Source organism: Grampus griseus (assembly GCF_964374135.1).
Source record: "Grampus griseus genome assembly, chromosome: X".
Classification (NCBI taxonomy): domain Eukaryota; kingdom Metazoa; phylum Chordata; class Mammalia; order Artiodactyla; family Delphinidae; genus Grampus; species Grampus griseus.
Window position 1 is genome coordinate 88,629,129 of NC_138999.1, and position 19,411 is coordinate 88,648,539.

The following is a 19,411-nucleotide window of genomic DNA, read 5'->3' on the forward strand; positions in this document are numbered from 1 at the left end:
TAAAAAGTATTTCATTTAGAAATGTTCCTCATAGGAATTTTTAAACATGAGAGTGTAAAGAAATAAACAACTCACAAAGACTCAATGTTAATTTTTGTTATATGTTATTTTAGATAAATTATAATTGCTGGGGCTTCCCTGGTGGCGCAGTGGTTGAGAATCCGCCTGCCGATGCGAGAGACACGGGTTCGTGCCCTGGTCCGGGAAGATCCCACATGCCGCGGAGCGGCTGGGCCCGTGGGCCATGGCCGCTGAGCCTGCGCGTCTGGAGCCTGTGCTCCGCAGCGGGAGAGGCCACAACAGTGAGAGGCCCGCATACCACACACACACAAAAAAATTATAATTGCTAAACTCTTTAATAATAAAAGTTAAATGCATTATTATATTATTAAATATCTACTACATCAGACACTGCTGAAAATTGAGCTCCAGGGTGATTAAGACAAAATAATTGTTGTAAAAGGGCACAGGCTTGCATAGAAAAGATAATGCCTAATTTATTTAATAATTATACATTTATTATTAATAATAGATTCATAATAATGCATTAATTTAACAGGATATTTGGAAATATTAAAAAACAGTACTGGTTTAGCAACAAAGTCGTACTGTATAGCACAGGGAACTACATTCAATATCCTGTGATAAACCATAATGGAAAAGAATATTTAAAAAGTATGTATAAAAATAATGTACTGGTTTAAATATAGACATACATTGATTGTTGAATGCAATCCAATTTTAGAAATATTAAAATTTGGAAAGGTATATTCCTTGTGAAATCAAACAAGTAAGGTAATTTAGATCACAAGGTTTGTAGAACGGTGTAATCACTGTCAGTGTTTCCCCATGCCTATGCTGGCAAAACTGAGATGCATTAGAATCACCTGAGGAATTTTCAAAACAGTAGTTACTGATCAGGTGATTCAAGGATGACAATGGGAGGTGGGAGTGGGAAAGGCACCCACGTGTCAGCATTTTTAACATTTCCCTCAGGTGATTATGATGGAAGTAAGGGGTCTGCTTAAACACTGGCACATACAAGGTTTTTAAAACAAGATTGAAGATCTTGGGTTAGAGACCTTCCTTGCTATGTTCCTTTGGAAATTAAAAGTAATACTTTACAGGTAAATAGTTACTTGCTTAGGCCACTTAATTAAGAACAGTCAGGAACAGTATTGAGCTTGGTTCTGAACTCCATTATAGTTAATCAATTAAAATAATTAATAATTAAATATCTACTATGTTAGACAATACACTAGAAACTGAGCTCCAGGATTAAGAAAAAATCATTGTCTTCATAGGGGCACACAATCACATAAAAATGATAAAGCCAGACATTCAAAACAGTTTTTAAGAACTTACAAAGCAGTTTCATGTTTCATGTATGGAAGGGATAGAAATGGGAAAGGAGTGCATTTCAGCTTTAAAATGTGTTCCTCTAACATAATTTACATGGCTTGTGGGTCTGTTAAACTGGTTGGGCAGGCCTACCCAGACTCTTTTCTGAGAAAAATCCCCCACATAGGGTAGAAACACAGGCAAAACAAAGCTTTCAGCCTGTTTGTGTTTTGGAGGTTTGAGGTAGTACAATTCTGGGCATCTAGATGTGTCTCCTGAGCTGGGCCCCAGTGCATTCATGTCTGAGTTTTCAAAAGGAGGAGCATAAAAATAAACCAAAAGGGCTGTTTTGTTCAGAACCAACATAAGAACAAGAACCATGGGAATGGTACTCTCGGGAATATAACTCCAAAGTGAGGATAAAAGCCTTCTCCACACTTTTATAGAGGTCAAAGGGGGGATTTATCTCACCAGGGACTGCAGAGAGATCAGTGGGGTTTTGTTACCTTGTGGACTCTAGCACATCAGCAACAGGAACAGAAACAGGAGCCAGCAAAAGGGAAAGTATACCCAACTGATATGGCAATAATCAGGTGAGTAGGGGTACTGCAAATATGATCAGAATGACAAGGTGGAACCCACCTATTTTGCCCTCTGGACTTGTGAGCCTGGGTGAAAACTCCCTTTAGTACTTCCCAAGTATCTGATGAGGGCCAGGGTCCTGCTAAATGCTGGGGAGTTGCCTAGGAGGCAGCCCAACACAGTTCCACACCTCATATATTCCACTCAGCAGCCCTGTAAGGCAAGCATTATTCCCCATTTCACATAAGAGAAGACTGACTCTTTACAGGAATGTATCTGTAATAAAGGGAGGGTTTACTTCCAGTTAAGACTGGAAGATGCTTAAAGTTCACTTTTCTTTAAGGTTGCTGAACCAGTAATTATTTTGTACATTCACAGACTCATTGAAAAACCGTTTTCATTGCTTCTAAAACTCCAGATAATTAAAGGGAAAAAAGTCACATATTATCCAACCATAGAGAAATGTGCTCCAATTAACATCCTGCGATATTTGATTTCAGATTTTTGGAGGGTTCATATATTTTTTTTCAATGAGACAATAATAAATGTATAGATTGATTTTAATTGCTTTATTAACTTTACATTTTTCCATGCAAATGGGTGAAACTCTACTGTTGACAGAAACTTAGATTGCGTGACAAGGCAATCTCCAATTAGAAGCTGGTAACACAAGAACCCACCTGACACATGGAAATTACATAAGGTTCACAGCAAACGGATCAGTAAAGGCATATCAGGAAAACGCAAGGAAAAGGAGAACAACAGTGGGAATCACAGTATTAATCTCATGGAAAATGGCAGGAGTCAAGGCATAAGGCAAAATTCATCATGATGGTCATGGTGATTAGAGAGCTCCCCCATAAGGATACGCAGACAATTCCTCAATTGCAGCTCCCTAAGTTTTCTCCTGATTTCTCTCATCTCCTCCATGAACATTTCCATATCATCTCCATCTCCACCCATCCCATCGTTGACCTGCCTATTGGGTATGGCCCATCGGAAATTAGGGGCAAGTCGGCGAGCCTGTCCCCGTCTATTATTTCCTGCTGGCTGGTGGCCTTCGCCCCCTCCCAAAGGGCGGTCTTCCTCTCCATTCTGCACAGGCTGCTCCATTTCTTCGTTTTCCTGGTGGATATTTGCCATGATGAGATTTTTTTTCCCTGGTTATTTTTCTTTGAACAACAAGTAAGACAAAGGCAAGGAGAGAGACTGAATGCTTGGTGCACTAACCAGCAGGATTCAAAGCCCTGATATCAAAGACTTTTAAAATTTATTTTTTCCCACCTCAGGAGCCTCGTGAGCCTTCTAGGGAGCCTCCAATTTGAGCCCCTTCCCCAGCTCTCTCCTTTTCTCTCCCTCCCCCAAACCCAAAGCCCACCATTTTTCTTTTCCCAGGATTCTTTCCCAGAGCGCAGCAGGCACCAAAATGGAGGACGGGGGATAGGGCCTGGGGGAGTTAGGAAGGTGTCTCAGACTGGCTTTGCACCAGCACCCCCCGCACCGACCTGGGCCTATCCTCGCTGTCTCCTGCTCCTCCTGATTCTCGCCACGAGTGCGCCGCCGCGACGCCTAGTCCCGCAGACCTGCAAAGGGGCGAGGTGGGAGTAGGGGGCTGCTGCAGCCGGGCGCTCGGCCCCTTCCCGGCCCCACGCCCCCGCCAACCCCTCCCTCCCCGCGTCCTCCGCCCCCACCCTCAGCCGCTCCCATCCCCGCCCCGCTCCCGGGTTCACCATTGCCCTGCAGGAACTCAGGAATGATTTCCCATCGCTCTTAGTTGCTCTGCTGCCCTCCCTGGAACCCAGCCGTCCCTGCACCCCCACCCAAGGGGGCCCCCATTTCTGCTCCCAAGAAAGCCGAGGCGTGGAGATAGCTCGCCGGGACCCGCCGCGCTGAACCCCTGCGCCGGCCTCTGGGGTTGGCGGGCCGCTGCAGCCCTGGCGTCAGCGCGCGGGCCCCGGGGCCCTTACCTGCTCAGCTTCCCCCGGGCCCGATGCCAGCCCGCCGTGCGCAGGGCAGCGGGGAGCTGGTACCCAGACACGAGTGACGACTGCACCAAAGGCTGCGTCGCTCTGCAGCTCGCGGTCACGTGAGAGCTGCGCGTCACCGCCGAGCTCTCCCCCAAGTCCTGTGGCCAGTGCAGCAGGAGCGCCCCCCTCCAGCCTAGTGCACACACACAGACAGCCCCCTCCGCCTGTTCGTGCGCAGGGCCACAGCGCGCACCGCTCTGTCACTCATCTTGCTCCTCTCCAATATGAGAGCCCACAAGTGGCATCACCTCCCTGCGGTTGGAGTTTGCCCTTCTCTGGTTACCAGGGAGGGCCTGCAACACCCTCCACCTCTCCCACTCCCACCCCAGGCTTTGGCGCTGGCTTTTTCTGCTCTGTCTTCTCGCTAACCGCGGGGTCCCCGCCCCCACTCCCTTGCCACACACAGGCTGCATGTGCACAGCCACCATTGCCCACCATGTCCCCTGAATTCATACCCTTCTAGGAAATTTAGATTGAGGGCTGGGGTGAGGAGGGAGCAAGGGGCTTGTCAGAGAGGCGGGGAGAAGTGGGCTGTATAACATATATCCTTACTAATAATTTCTCTTTATTTCCTTTTTAAGAAAATCAGCGCGCCATCAAAAAATTTAAAATTATGAGGTTTCATTTTTGAAAGAAATCTTGAAAGAATTTTGAAAGAATCTTGCAGGATGAAAAAGCCTCATTGTTTGATTACATTCACCTATACCACCCAGAAAATATTTTCTCTGGGCTCCACACATCAACAACAATATTTTTTTTTTTTTTTTTTGCGGTACGCGGGCCTCTCACTGTCGTGGCCTCTCCCGTTGCGGAACACAGGCTCCGGACGCGCAGGCTCAGCGGCCATGGCTCACGGGCCCAGCCGCTCCGCGGCATGTGGGATCTTCCCGGACTGGGGCATGAACCTGTGTACCCTGCATCGGCAGGCGGACTCTCATTCACTGCGCCACCAGGGAAGCCTCAACAACACTTTTGAAACATTTTATTTTATTTTGAAAAAATACAAGCATCTTCCTGAATACAGTTGGTATTTTCAAAATGATCTGTAAAGTAAATCTTCAGATAGAAGTCCAGTTGTCAGACCTTGGCCATTTTATGTAAATGTAATGTGATATTTTTGATACCACAGTCTTTGGAGAAAATGAGCCTTTTTATTTTCTGCTTTCCTTTCCAAACCTTCCAAACCACTCCTACACATATCTCCTTAGAATGATCTCAGAAGTTAAGTATAAAATAGGTAAAAGTTCCAAAGACATTTGCTTTTTAATGTGAATGTTTCCAAAAAATATTAGAAATGAAGCATGGAGTATGAGAAGCAATTAAACTTGAAACTCGAGTGTAACTGTTCCTTTTTTCAACTTGAAATAACTGAAAACTTTTTTTAATCACGGTTAGAAAACAGAGATGTCTTTAGGAAAGTGGCATTATTGTAAAAAAATATTAAAAAGTGTTGGTTGTGTTAAAGGAACCGAAAGAGTTATATGTACTGAGTCAAGACAGGCCAGGCAAATTCTTACTGCCTCTAGTTTTGGCTCCAAACTACTATGTAATCTCCTACCCTGCTAAACTAGCTGGGAGATTGAATAAAGAAAGAGTATATGCCTACTGCATATGTAGTTTGAAATATATAAAATTATATATATGCGATATATAGAAATATTGACATATAGCTCCAAAAGCTCAAATTACAAAATAATTGTCTTTTAAAGGAATGCTAGTGATTCCTGGATTCTGTCTCACTGTTAGCAACTCTTCGTATAGGTAGCTCTATTAATGATATCCACTGGAAGGATGCTGATTAGAGGCATGAGCTGTAGTATCAGACATGTCTGGCTTTAAATCCTGTTTCTGCTACTTACTTGATGTATGACTTTGGGTCAATTACTTATCAAGGTCTCTGTGCTTCCTCTGCGAAACAGGGATTGTTAGAAGAAATAAATCACATATTTCAAGTATGTACCACAGACCCTAAAGAACCATCAATGAAAGTTGATTTATTACATTTTTTTTTTACTATTATTAGATGGTTTCTAACAAGATTTGAAGAGTAGGCAAAGCATAGTTCTGTCCTTAGCTAGATCCACTTGTCTTTAAAATCTGTGAGAGCCCAAAACACATCTGCTGTCTTCTACTTTGCAAAGCCAGTGACTTATAGAATTCCTTGCACCAAGTAGGTGATTGGTAAATATTTGTTGACTAATACATCCACTACTAAGGCTAATAGGTTGCTTTTCATTCAGAGGACTGTATTTAGAGCAATATGGAAAAGCTTTCATGAAAATTAGGAATTACCTAGAAAGAATCTGCTGAAAGTAGACAAACCACTATGACATAACCATTGAATACAAAGTTTAAGAAGTGGATTTTTAGTTCTCGCAGTGGCTAAATGTTTTGCTATTATCTTTTTGACCCATCTTGGATAAGTCTTTTGCTTGAAACCACCAAATTTTCTTGGATGGAAAACATGCATCTGTATATTTTTCCAGATTAGATGTTATGCTACATAGGAGATTAGTTGTAATGAAGTGCTGTTTTAAAGATAGGTGAAAATTGTTCTGAAAATGATGTTATCTTCACTAAAATGCTGTGAGGTATTGATTGAGATCTTTTCTTGTCCTTGGTGTTTTCTGAGGAGTTGAAGATAACAACCTATTGAGAACAAAATTTTTTAAATTTCTAAAGCTGAGTTACAAGGACACAAGAGTCTTAGTTTGGGACTCATGTGCCCTGAAGGACAGAGAGAGGGTGAACTGGTTTGATGGCTTTTACCCTAAAATAACAGAAGAGTAGTGTAATACTGGGAAGGAGGAGACTGGGTTCACATTTGGGGAAATGCAGTATTCGTGAAAAGAACCTATTTCCTCTCCTTATCTCCTGTAATTATAGTGGATGGTGGCACTTGATTGGTTTCCTTCCCCAAAGCCAAGGGAGTGGGATCCCAAAAGAACTGAACATAAAGTTTAGGGATATCTACAAAACGTTAAGGTTCACTTATTCCTTTGCTGGATATCTGCATTACCATTGGGATTTTGAGCTAACCAGATGCTATAGGAGACTGGAAAGAACATTTTGGAGAGATGATGTGGTGATGTGGCCAGGTAGAGAAAGGGCTAAGATTGACCTCCTACCAAAGTTCCCAATTCTGGAGAAGCATGAAAAATAAATCCTACCATGCCTACAGGTTCCAGAGTTGGGGAGCGGGGAGTTATTGAGATACAGATTTACCAGTAACTGATATAGAGTAGGGCAAAGAGACCTATGAATCATAGGAATGCCATGTGAGGGTTATAAGAGTCACATGCAAGATATGGCCCAGTCTTCCAAGGAGACATTTGGAAGGGAACTGCTTGGATGTGAGTCCTTATCAGCAGGTTCTCTAGAAATCAGACTTGAACTTCAGTGACAATTAATCACGTGGGGATAGCAATCTTACCCTAGGTATTCACATAAAGAGTTGTCTTTTTATCCGTCTTCAAACTCTCAAGTCATCTGAGTAAACACAGGGAAGGAGGGTGTGACTGTTAATTTTATGTGTCCACTAGGCCATTGGATGCCCACATATGTGGTTAAATAATATTTCTGGGTGTGTCTGTGAAGGTGTTTCTGGAAGAATTTAGCATTTAAATTGGTGAACCAAGTAAACCAGATGGCCCTCCCCAATGTAAGTGGGCATCATCTAATACCATTGAGGGCCTGAATAGAACAGAAAGGCAGAAGAAGGTTGAATTCATTCTCTGCCTGATTGCTTGAGCTGGGACTTTGATCTCCTGCCCTTGGTGTTCCTGGTTCTCAGGACTTCTGATTCAGACTGGCACCTGCATGTCAGCTCTCCAGCTCTCAGGTCTTTGAAGTACACCATTGGCTTTGCTGGCTCTCCAGCTTGTAGACAGCATACAATGGGACTTCCCAGTCTACATAATCATATGAACTTGTAATCAATCAGTCTATAAACCTTATAATCAATAAACCTATCTATCTATCTATCTATCTATCTATCTATCTAGAGTCTATCTAAATGATAGATAGACTCTAGGTAGGTAGATAGATAGATAGATAGATAGATAGATAGATAGATAGATAGATAGACTCTAGATAGAAAGATAAATCTCATAGAGGGATGAGGAGGACTCTGAACCAAAAGTGATACTGGTGTTTTAAAATACATAGAACCAAGAAGAAAACTTCTATATATAGAAAGGTTAAACAACAAGGTCCTTGAGGTCGATGGACCTAGAGTCTGTCATACAGAGTGAAGTAAGTCAGAAAGAGAAAAAACAAATACAGTATGCTAACACATATATATGGAATCTAAGGAAAAAAATGTCATGAGGAACCTAGGGGTAAGACAAGAATAAAGACACAGACCTACTAGAGAATGGACTTGAGGATATGGGGAGGGGGAAGGGTAAGCTGTGACAAAGCGAGAGCGTGGCATGGACATATATACACTACCAAACGTAAAATAGATAGCTAGTGGGAAGTAGCCGCATAGCACAGGGAGAACAGCTAGGTGGTTTGTGACCACATAGAGGGGTGGGATAGGGAGGGTGGGAGGGAGGGAGACGCAAGAGGAAAGAGATATGGGGACATATGTATATGTATAACAGATTCACTTTGTTATAAAGCAGAAACTAACACACCATTGTAAAGCAATTATATTCCAATAAAGATGTTAAAAAAAAAGAAATTAGAAATTAAAAAGTAAAAAAAACCCAAAAAACAAGTTCCTGCTGTAGAGCACAAGGAACTATATTCAATATCCTGTGATAAATCATAATGGAAAAGAATATGAAAAAGAATGTACATATATGTATAACTGAGTCACTTTGCTGTACAGCAGTAATTAACATAACATTGTAATTCAACTACAATAAAAAATAAATTTAAAAAAAGACATAGAGCCAAATCTTTAACAGTTTAACTGAACCTATTTTAATAAGCAAAAGTGACTGAAAAGTTGGGGAAGGACTGAGATACAGTTAAAGAAGCCCATTATCCAGTAGAAAGTGGTGGGTGGGGATGATAGAGCACTACTGAGGCAGTTATTGGAAAAATAAGACTGTTTTGTAATTTTACCTCAACTAGTTATCCCTCAATCAAATTGATATCAGGTTAATATTCCAACAGAGGAAGCTCATTTTTGCTGAGATCTTTTTGCATGTTGCCATGACATATATTGTAGCTCACATGTATTTGGCTGGAAATGTCCTATTTTCCTCTCATTATACTCTCCTGGGTGAGTGCTAGGCTTGGGAGAAGATAGTCTGGCGCATGGTGGGCTCTGTGAGTGTGGATATCTCTGTTCCTGCCTAGAATGGTTCTCTATGTGTCGTCCTGATGCTTCATTGCTGCAGTCTTACTGTACTTCTCTTTTTTTTTTTTACTACATTTAAACACCTATTAACAAATTGAAACTAAGTATTAAAAATCTAGGAAATTATGCCTACTCTAGCTTCCCTATAAGCTATGGCTATTATAACTTTGATGCCAAGACCTTTGAAGACTTGAGAACAGACCTGATAAAGTTTTAAGGGTGTTACTGTAAGAGTTTGAAACATTTGAAAGATAATGTATTTCATTCAAGAGATCTAGTCTTAAATAATAACAAAGCTATAAGGCTAAGACGTCTGAGTATGAAATCAACAAATATTCAGGACCTCACTATCTATTAGACAGCTGAGGGTTGTTATTTTATTTTAGAGACTGCAGATGCTGTCTTGAGACACCAGAGACCCATGGCCACTCTTTCCTGTGGTTTAGGACTCTGGTGAAAAAGAAGTTCTGTCCTGTATAGTCTCTAACTGTTAATTGAGCTACACTACGTATGGGCCAAGAAAACTCCTTTGACCCTTCTAGCTACAGGCCTAGGCTAGCCTCATTCTTACTTTCCCCTGGATTTTGGGATGAACTTAGAAGAGTATCAGGAAACTTAGCATAAATGTTTACCTTGCCTTACTGCTGCTAGTCCCATGTAAGTTCCATTACTGATACAGTTTTAACACCTAGCAAGGTCCTAGTACCCAATAGGCCCTATTAGTTCAGGGGTTGCAATGCATACGGCCACAGGTGACATATATTGAGTGAAGCCAGCTGAGCAGGAATCTGGTTAACTAGGGAGCATGTGCTCTATCAAAATGAGATAGCCTCTGCCAATTATTGTCATGAGACAATTCAGGCCCTATGTTGCCAAATATTCCTTTTTTTCCCTCAAGAGATATCAGAAATATAAAAGTTTATGTGAAATTGCCCCCTCCCCACAAATGAGCTGCTAATTTAAAATTCTGCATTCATTTTCTCACCTTTTCTCACACTTAACTATTTGGCAGACTTGATAAAACATTGGCTTCATACTATTGTGTACCTATAGCTATTGCCTGCAGCATGACACAAGACTCTTTCAGTTATCTATTGGTAAGTAGCAAACCATCCCAAAATTCACTGGTGTAAACTATAACTGATATTTATGCGCACAGACTCTGTGAATCAGAGGTTCAGAAAGTACACAGTGGAGGCTACTCTGCTCTAGGATGTCTGAGGCCTCAGCTAGGATGGCTTGGCTGAGGGTAACTTGAAAGGCTGTAGATGACTCAAACAGCTGGGTCCTGAAACAGCTGAGACTGAAATGGCTGCAGGACAGGCTTATGTAGGAGTATCAACCAGAGCTCCCAGAAGCAGCCAGTCCAGCATGGCTATCTCAGGATGTTAAAAGCAAATGTTCCCTGCAACAAGGTGGAAGCTGTATGCTCTTTTATGACCTAGCCTTGGAAGTCACATAGATCAGTACTACTGTACTCCATTGGTTGAAAGAATCATAAGTCCTCTTCCAAGATTGAAGGGGAGGGACTATAGACTTCAACTCTTGATGGGAGGAGTGCCAAATAATTTATAGTCATGTTGTAAAACCATCACACACATTACTGGTGTGTGCTTCTTACAATCCTTTTCTTACCCTCCAGCAAGACAAGGCAGTCAATATGTTATTGACACTTGCTTGATTACAATCGTTAAGTACAAAATAATTTTTGAATAAGACCTAAAATGGAATTCCCACAGCTTAGTTCCACTCATACTTTTCCTACCTTAAGGATTTCTAAGAAATTAATTTTTAACTAGAAAAATATTTAGCATATTTATATATTTGTCCACAATTATCCACCTGTGTACTGATTGGGTACTGATGTGCATAGTTATCAGAAAGGATTGGAAATAGGAGATCAAAATAAACTGTGAGCCCAAAAGAATGGATTAGGAGGGTTATAGAAAACTGGATTTTATAGTCATGTTTTCTGTGCTTTTGCCTAATTTTGGATTTACAGGGTAGGACTTATGATCTCACTTGCAGTCCCAAGCTTTCACAGATCATGTATTGTCGAAACTGGAACGACCTTAGAATTATTTTAGTCCAAGAGCCTATTTTACAAGTTGGGAAACCAAGATAGAACAATTAAGAGGCTTGGCTAGGTTACCAAATAAGATAGTGGCAGAACTAGAAATAGAACCACCTATGCTTTCTTGGATAATACTACCTACCTACCTATCTATCTATCTATCTATCTATCTATTTGCCTTGTAGGTCTATACATATTTTATATAAAATCAAAGGAAATACACTAACATTTTGTTTATAATTGCTTTTGGCTCTTGTGGTGATGGTTGATAGGCTAAAATCATAAATCCAATTTATGATTTTCTACATTTTCTAAATATTCTACAATAACTTAGGTAGATATGAGAATAAGCAAAAAATTATACTTAAAGACTAGTGAAACTGATAATTTTATGTGTTTTTAGTACAGATGAGTTTATCTATCTCTAACTAAAGAGTAAACTAACACCCTCTCTCTCTCTCTCTCTCTCTCTCTCTCTCTCTCTCTCTCTCTCACACACACACACACACACACACACACAGAGACAACACACACACACACTTCTCCCCTTCCTCCCGTCCTCCTCTCTTTTTACACCCCTGCCCCAGCTCCTGAGTCAAGGGCTATATTTCCCACCACAAATCTAAGACTTAGGCATTTGTACCATGACAGTATCTTGTGCCATATTTTACACTTAGAGACCTATGCCTGGTGACTTGGTGACTCCCCACTCCCACTCCTCCCGCATCCCCTCCCATTTAGTTGTCCTCATCTCTGAGATTAAAAATGCATTTCTAATGCTGGACATCAGGTGGTGATTACCTCTATCTTCTAAATTATCTCAAAGGACAATGTATCCTTTTTGTAAATAGAAGGGAAAAATCTTTAATTATTTTTCTTTTAAATTCAGGTTATGAAATAGTATGTGCAGAATTATCCTAGTTTCCTTAAACATACATAGTGATGAAAATGAAATAAAACAGCACTTATATAAATGCTGATTATGTAGAGCATTGTTGTATATGTATATTCATGATTGCACTTTATCCTCCCCCAAATCCTATGAGGTAGGTGCTAATGTTATCCCCTATCTTATTTTACAAATAAGAGAATTGCAGGACAGCAAAGCTATGCAACAGATAGGAGGTGGTAGGGCAGGAATTCAGACCCATACAGTCTAGTTCCTAAGTCCATGTTCTTACTCAGTTTCATTAATTAATAAGTCCCAAATCTATAACTCACTCTTTCTTTTATCCATCTATTGTTTGAGACCTTTTCTGTGCTATGCACTGCCTGCCCATTACACATCTCAATCTCAGTACCATATTTAGGAGTTCTGATTCCCCTGACATAGTTCTTTCCACTTAATAAAAATATAAGAAATATACTTTTCATTCAATCAATTTATTGAGCATCTACTATGTCCCAGGCAAGACCCTGGAGATATAAAAGACAGAAAGACAGATACAGACTTCGTATTCCTACGGAGCTCATGGTTTAGTGGGAGGAAACCAGGAGAGTGTGGTAAGTACTGAAGGGGAGATTGGAGCACTGAGTAAGAGGACTTAAACCAGTTGCCAGTAAAGTCTTCCAGGAGGAAGCAATGTCTAGGAGATCAATTTCTGCTGTGACAGTGTGAGGAGCTCTGTGGAACTGCTTTCCTGTGAAACTCATTAAAAAACCAAACAAAATAATTTAAAGGCTCTAGAAATGGTTTTAAGGGCATATATTAAGTGGAAAAACATCTATTCAAGAAAATCTATAAAAAACTTCATAAGAAATATGAGTCTGTGGTATCTGAGCCTAGACCTCTCCCTCCCTCTCACTCCCAGGTCAAGGAGGCATAAACTGCACTCCTGTCAGTCAAGAACACAGGACATCCTCTTCCTGCAGCTTGCAGCCATGGGGATTTCTTCCTGGGAAGAGAAGGATATCAGCATTTCTTATCCTGCCCCAACTACTGAGATTGTGAGGTTAAGCTCCAGGTGAGTGCAGTTGAGAGGTGGGGGCTCTTTCCTTCCAACCAGCCCCCACTGATAGAATGGAGGCTGTCCTGTGGGTGTGGCACCACTGAGAATACTGAAGCCCTGATCATTCTTGGTTTGGCTTAAAAGGCATGGTTCCACACTATGAGAAGCAAGGTGAGAGGACATCAGGCTACTGTTTCCTTTCTACCCACATTGAGACACCAGCTCCTAAAGCAGAAGTGTCATTCAAAGATAAGAGTGCCATTGTCCCCACTCCCAGATCCAGAGCCCTGGCTCAGAGATTTTGCCTGGGGAGAGAAGAAAGCCATAAGTAATATAGGTTCTAAAATTTCCCCAATGGGACTTACTTTATTTGCAACAGAGCATGGAGACTGTTCAAGCCAAAGGTGCTCTAAAAACAGTAGTGGTTGTGGTGGAGGCAATTGGGAAGTGATTCTTGGGTTTGGTGAAGATAACAGTTAACTGAAAGCTGGCTAGATTGTTTTAAAAAGCCAGCTAAGAAGATGGCTGTGGGGAGTTCTCTTTCCCTGTTTGGAACAAATATTAAACACTGACCTTTGGAACTATTCCTGCAAGTGAGCCCAAATTTGATTGAATTAGGCTTCAGAGCAATTCCTGCCCAAGGGCATTATGAAAAATAACAGATTAGTCAACTGGTAATTATAGGAGCCTAACAGCTGAGCATGGTTAGGGCTATGACCTTTACAAGTGCTTCTCAGTCCCTCACCTCACTCTCACTTAGTTGGGACAGGATGACTAGAGAGGGGTTGGGATTGGATATTGTCCTTCCTTCAGGTCAGTTAGGCTCATAGGTTAGGTTCTGGTAAAAGAGTTTCTCTTGAGGGAAGGCCTTACTTAAGAAGAGTAGAATGCTCTGGGTGCATTAAAAAAATGGCTACTTTTCCTTTCCCCCCGCCAGAAGCACAAGGAAATTTTCTCTAATATTCACCGTGAGAACCTCATAGGGCTCTGAGAAGTAAAACTCATAAAAGTGTGGGAGGACTCCTTAAGACTGGGCCTCATGGAACAGGATAGAAAGCCCAGAGATAAACCGACACACCTATGGTCAACTAATCTATGACAAAGGAGGCAAGGATATACAATGGAGAAAAGACAGTCTCTTCAATAAGTGGTGCTGGGAAAACTGGACAGCTACATGTAAAAGAATGAAATTAGAACACTCCCTAACACCATACACAGAAATAAACTCAAAATTGATTAAAGACCTAAATGTAAGACTGGACACTATAAAACTCTTAGAGGAAAACATAGGAAGAACACTCTTTGATATGAATCACAGCAAGATCTTTTTTGACCCACCTCCTAGAGTAATAGAAATAAAAACAAAAATAAACAAATGGGACCTAATGAAACTTAAAAGCTTTTGCACAGCAAAGGAAACTATAAACAAGATGAAAAGACAACCCTCAGAATGGGAAAAAATATTTGCAAATGAATCAATGGACAAAGGATTAATCTCCAAAATATATAAACAGCTCATGCAGCTCAATATTAAAAAAAAACAAACAGGGCTTCCCTGGTGGCGCAGTGGTTGAGAGTCTGCCTGCCGATGCAGGGGACACGGGTTCGTGCCCCGGTCCGGGAGGATCCCACATGCCGCAGAGTGGCTGGGCCTGTGAGCCATGGCCGCTGAGCCTGCATGTCCGGAGCCTGTGCTCTGCAACGGGAGAGGCCACAACAGTGAGAGGTCTGCGTACCGCAAAAAAAACAAACAAAAAAAACCCAACCGAATCAAAAAATGGGCAAAAGACCTAAATAGACATTTCTCCAAGAAGACATACAGATGGCCAAGAGGCACATGCAAAGCTGCTCAACATCACTAACTGTTAGAGAAATGCAAATCAAAACTACAATGAGGTATCACCTCACACCAGTTAGAATGGGCATCATCAGAAAATCTACAAACAACAAATGCTGGAGAGGGTGTGGAGAAAAGGGAACCCTCTTGCACTGTTGGTGGGAATGTAAATTGATACAGCCACTATGGAGAACAGTATGGAGGTTCCTTAAAAAACTAAAAATAGAATTACCATATGACTCAGCAATCCCACTACTGGGCATATACCCAGAGAAAAACATAATTCAAAAAGACACATGCACCCCAATGTTCATTGCAGCACTATTTACAATAGCCAGGTCATGGAAGCAACCTAAATGCCCATCGACAGACGAATGGATAAAGAAGATGTGGTACATATATACAATGGAATACTACTCAGCCATAAAAAGGAATGAAATTGGCTCATTTGTAGAGACATGGATGGACCTAGAGACTGTCATACAGAATGAAGTAAGTCAGAAAGAGAAAAACAAATATTGTATATTAACGCATATATGTGGAATCTAGACAAATGGTACAGATGAACCGGTTTGCAAGGCAGAAATAGAGACACAGATGTAGAGAACAAATGTATGGACACCAAGGGGGGAAAGTTGGGGGTGGTGGGATGAATTGGGAGATTGGGATTGACATATATACACTAATATGTATAAAATAGATAACTAGTAAGAACCTGCTGTATATAAAAAAAAAAGACTGGGACTCTCTGGAGTTTTAAATCTCAGACTTGTCCACACTGAACTTCCAGCAATTCATAAATTATAGTTTAGGTTTTCCTACATCAGTACTGATTCCTGGGGATGTTTCTGTTCATAGGTTTTACTCCAACAAATTGTGATTCTCTGTATCTGACTGTCTGTCTCTCCTTTTTTGCGGGCAGTGATTTGCTCTGTGACTTCAATTCTCTAATGGATCTAAGAAGAGTTGTTGATTTTCAGTTTGTTCAGCTTTTTACTTATTGTTAGAATGGAGTGATAACATCTAAGTTCTTTCCATGCCAGACCAAAGCAAGAGGGAATTTAATGATAAAAGAGTTAATCCATAAGGAGTATGTAACAATTATAAATATATATGCACCTAACAACAGAGCACCAAAATATATGAAGCAAAAACTGACAAAAATGAAGGGAGAAATAGATAATTCAACAATAATAGTTGGAGACTTTAATACCCCGCTTTTTTTAAAACATCTTTATTGGAATATAATTGCTTTACAATGGTGTATTAGTTTCTGCTTTATAACAAAGTGTGTTAGTTTCTGCTTTATAACAAAGTGAATCAGTTATACATATACATATGTTCCCATATCTCTTCCCTCTTGCATCTCCCTCCCTCCCACCCTCCCTATCTCACCCCTCTAGGTGGTCACAAACCACCAAGCTGATCTCCCTCTGCTATGTGGCTGCTTCCCACTAGCTATCTATTTTACATTTGGTAGTGTATATATATGTCCATGCCACTCTCTCACTTTGTCCCAGCTTACCCTTCACCACTTTTAATAATAAATAGACCAAATGGGCAGAAGATCAACCAGGAAGTAGAAGACATGAGAACACCACACACCAACTAGACCTAACAGACATATAGAATATGCCACCCAACAACAGCAGAATGCACATTCTTCTCAAGTGCACATGGAACATTCTTCATGGTAGACCATGAAGGCCATAAAACAAGCCTTAATAAATTTAATGGGTTATAAGTAACACAAGATATGTTCTCTGACCACAGTGCAATAAAATTTTGTATAAACAACATAAAAAAATTAGGAAAGTCACAAATATCTGGAAATGAAGCAAAACACTCCTAAACAGCCAATGCATCAAAGAACAAATCAAAATGGATATCAGAAAATACTCTGAGATTAATGAAACATGACGTACAGCATACCAGAACTTATGGGGATGGAACTTTGGTATGTAGAAACACAATGTACTCAAAACAATGGGATGGAGCTAAGCTTATGCTTAGAGGGAAATATATAGCTGTATATATAGCTGTAAATGCCTATATTAAAAAGAAGAAAGATCTCAAATCAAGATCTTAACTTTCCACCTTAAGATGCTGGGAAAGAAGAGCAAACTAAGCATAAATGAGAGCAGAAATTAGAGTAATGGAGTATAGAAAGAGAATAGAGAAAATTAGTGAAACCAAACTGGTTCTTTGAAAAGATCAACAATATTGACAAATCTCCAGCTAGATTGATGAGAGAGAGAGAGAGAGAGAGAGAGATGTGTGTGTCAAGTTACTAAAGTCAGAAATGAAAGAGGGGTCAATATTACTGAACTTATAGATATGAAAAAAGATTATAAATGAATAATATGAAATATTACATGCCATTATGTTATATAACAGACAAAACGGACAAATTCCTAGAAAAATACAAACTACCAAAACTATCTCAATAAGAAATAAACAATTTGAATAGACCTATAACAAGTGAAGAGATTTAATTAGTAATAAATTTTTAAAAACTACCCATAAAGAAAATTCTAGGCCACGTGGCTTCACTGCTGAATTCTATCAAACATTTAAAGAAGAATTCTTCAAAAAAAATATAAAAGGAAAGAACACTTCTCCTCTTATTTTAAGAACACTTCTCCTCTTATTCGACCAGTATTATCCTGGTATGAAAACCAAAGATATGACAAGAAAAATCTACAGACCAGTATCTCTTATGCATATGGATGCAAAAAATCCCCCAAGAAAATACTAGGAAAACAAGTCTAGAAACATATAAAAACAATTATACATCATGACCAAATGGGATTCATCCCAGAATGCAAGTTTGGTTTAACATCCCCAAGCCAGGAATTCCCTCAACATAATAAAAGGTATTACAAAAAAACCCTCAGCTGACATTATACTTAATGTTAAAACACTGAATGCCTTGCCCCTAGTATCAGAAACAAAACAAAGATGTGTGCTCTCACAATTTCTATTCAACGTTACACTGGAGGTTCTAGCCAGGACAGTTAGGCAAGGAAAAGAAATAAAAGGCATCTAGATTGAAAAATAAGAAGTAGAACTATCTCTATTTACAGATGACATAATTTTATATATAGAAAGTCTTATGGAATCCACTGATAAACTAACAAAACTGACAACTTCAGCAAGGTTGCAGGATACAAGATCAATAAACAAAAATCAACTATATTTCTATACACTTGCAATGAACAATCTGAATAAGAAAATTAAGAAAACAATCCTACTTATAATAGTATCAAAAAGAACAAAATATTTAGAAATAAATTTAATAAGGGAAGTACAAAATTGATACGCTGAAAACTGCAAACCATTATTGAAAGAAATTAAAGAAGATGCAATTAAATGGAAAAAAAGATCCCATGTTCATGAATTGAAAAATTTAATATTGTTAAAATGGCAATGTTTCCTAAATTGATCTACAGATTCAATACAATCCCTTTCATAACCCCAGCTGATTTCTTTGTACAAATTGACAAGCTGATTCTAAAATTCATATGCATTGCAAGGGACCCTAATAGCCAAAACAATCTTGGAAAATAATAAAGTAGGAGGACTCATGTTTCCTGATTTCAAAATTGCTTCAAAGCAATGGTAATCAAGACAATGTGATACTGGCACATGATAGACATATAGGTCAATAGGACTGAATTGAGAGTCCAGAAGTAAAACCATGTGTCAGCTGATTTTTGATGAGGGTGCCAAGACCATTCACTGGGAAAAATAAAATAGTCCTTTCACAAACAGTTCTGGACCAACTAGATAGCCACTTGCAAACTAACGAAATGAGACCCTTACCTCACACCATATACAAAAAAATTAACTAGAAATAGATCAGAGACCTAAATGTAAGAGCTAAAATGATAAAACTCAGGGAAAAAACCCATAGGGATAAATCTTCATGAACTTGGATATGGCAAAGGATTCTTAGATATGACACCAAAGTAATGAGCAGAAAAAGAAAAAAACATTGAATTTCATCAAAACTAAAATTTTTAGGGCATCAAAGTATACCATCAAGAAAGTGAAAAGATAACCCACAGAATGGGAGAAAATATGTACAAAACATGTATCTGATAAGGGACTTGTATCCAGAGTATATAAAAATTCTTACAACTCAATAATAAAAAGGCAAATATCCCAATTAAAAAATGGGCAAAGGATTTGAATAGACATTTCTCCAAGTAAGATATACAAGTGGCCAATAAGCACATGAAGAGATGCTCAATATCATTAACAATCAGAGAAATGCAAATCAAA

General features: G+C 39.8%; 1 protein-coding gene across 2 annotated transcripts; it reads right to left on the bottom strand.

Annotated features, from left to right (window-relative positions):
• Positions 1–2,477: 2,477 nt before the first annotated feature.
• On the bottom strand, positions 2,478–4,001 carry BEX3 (brain expressed X-linked 3). Of its 2 annotated transcripts, none has more exons than XM_082680676.1 (3): positions 3,891–4,001; positions 3,429–3,506; positions 2,478–3,048 (listed from the first exon to the last, which is right to left on the bottom strand). In XM_082680676.1, the coding sequence occupies exon 3, from the start codon at positions 3,034–3,036 to the stop codon at positions 2,728–2,730; it is 309 nt and encodes a 102-aa protein (XP_082536802.1). In that variant the 5' UTR covers positions 3,037–3,048; positions 3,429–3,506; positions 3,891–4,001; the 3' UTR covers positions 2,478–2,727. The 2 variants fall into 2 exon arrangements, with proteins under 2 accessions (XP_082536802.1, XP_082536801.1); XM_082680675.1 differs by having other exon boundaries at positions 2,478–3,095.
• Between the last annotated feature and the right edge of the window lie 15,410 nt (positions 4,002–19,411).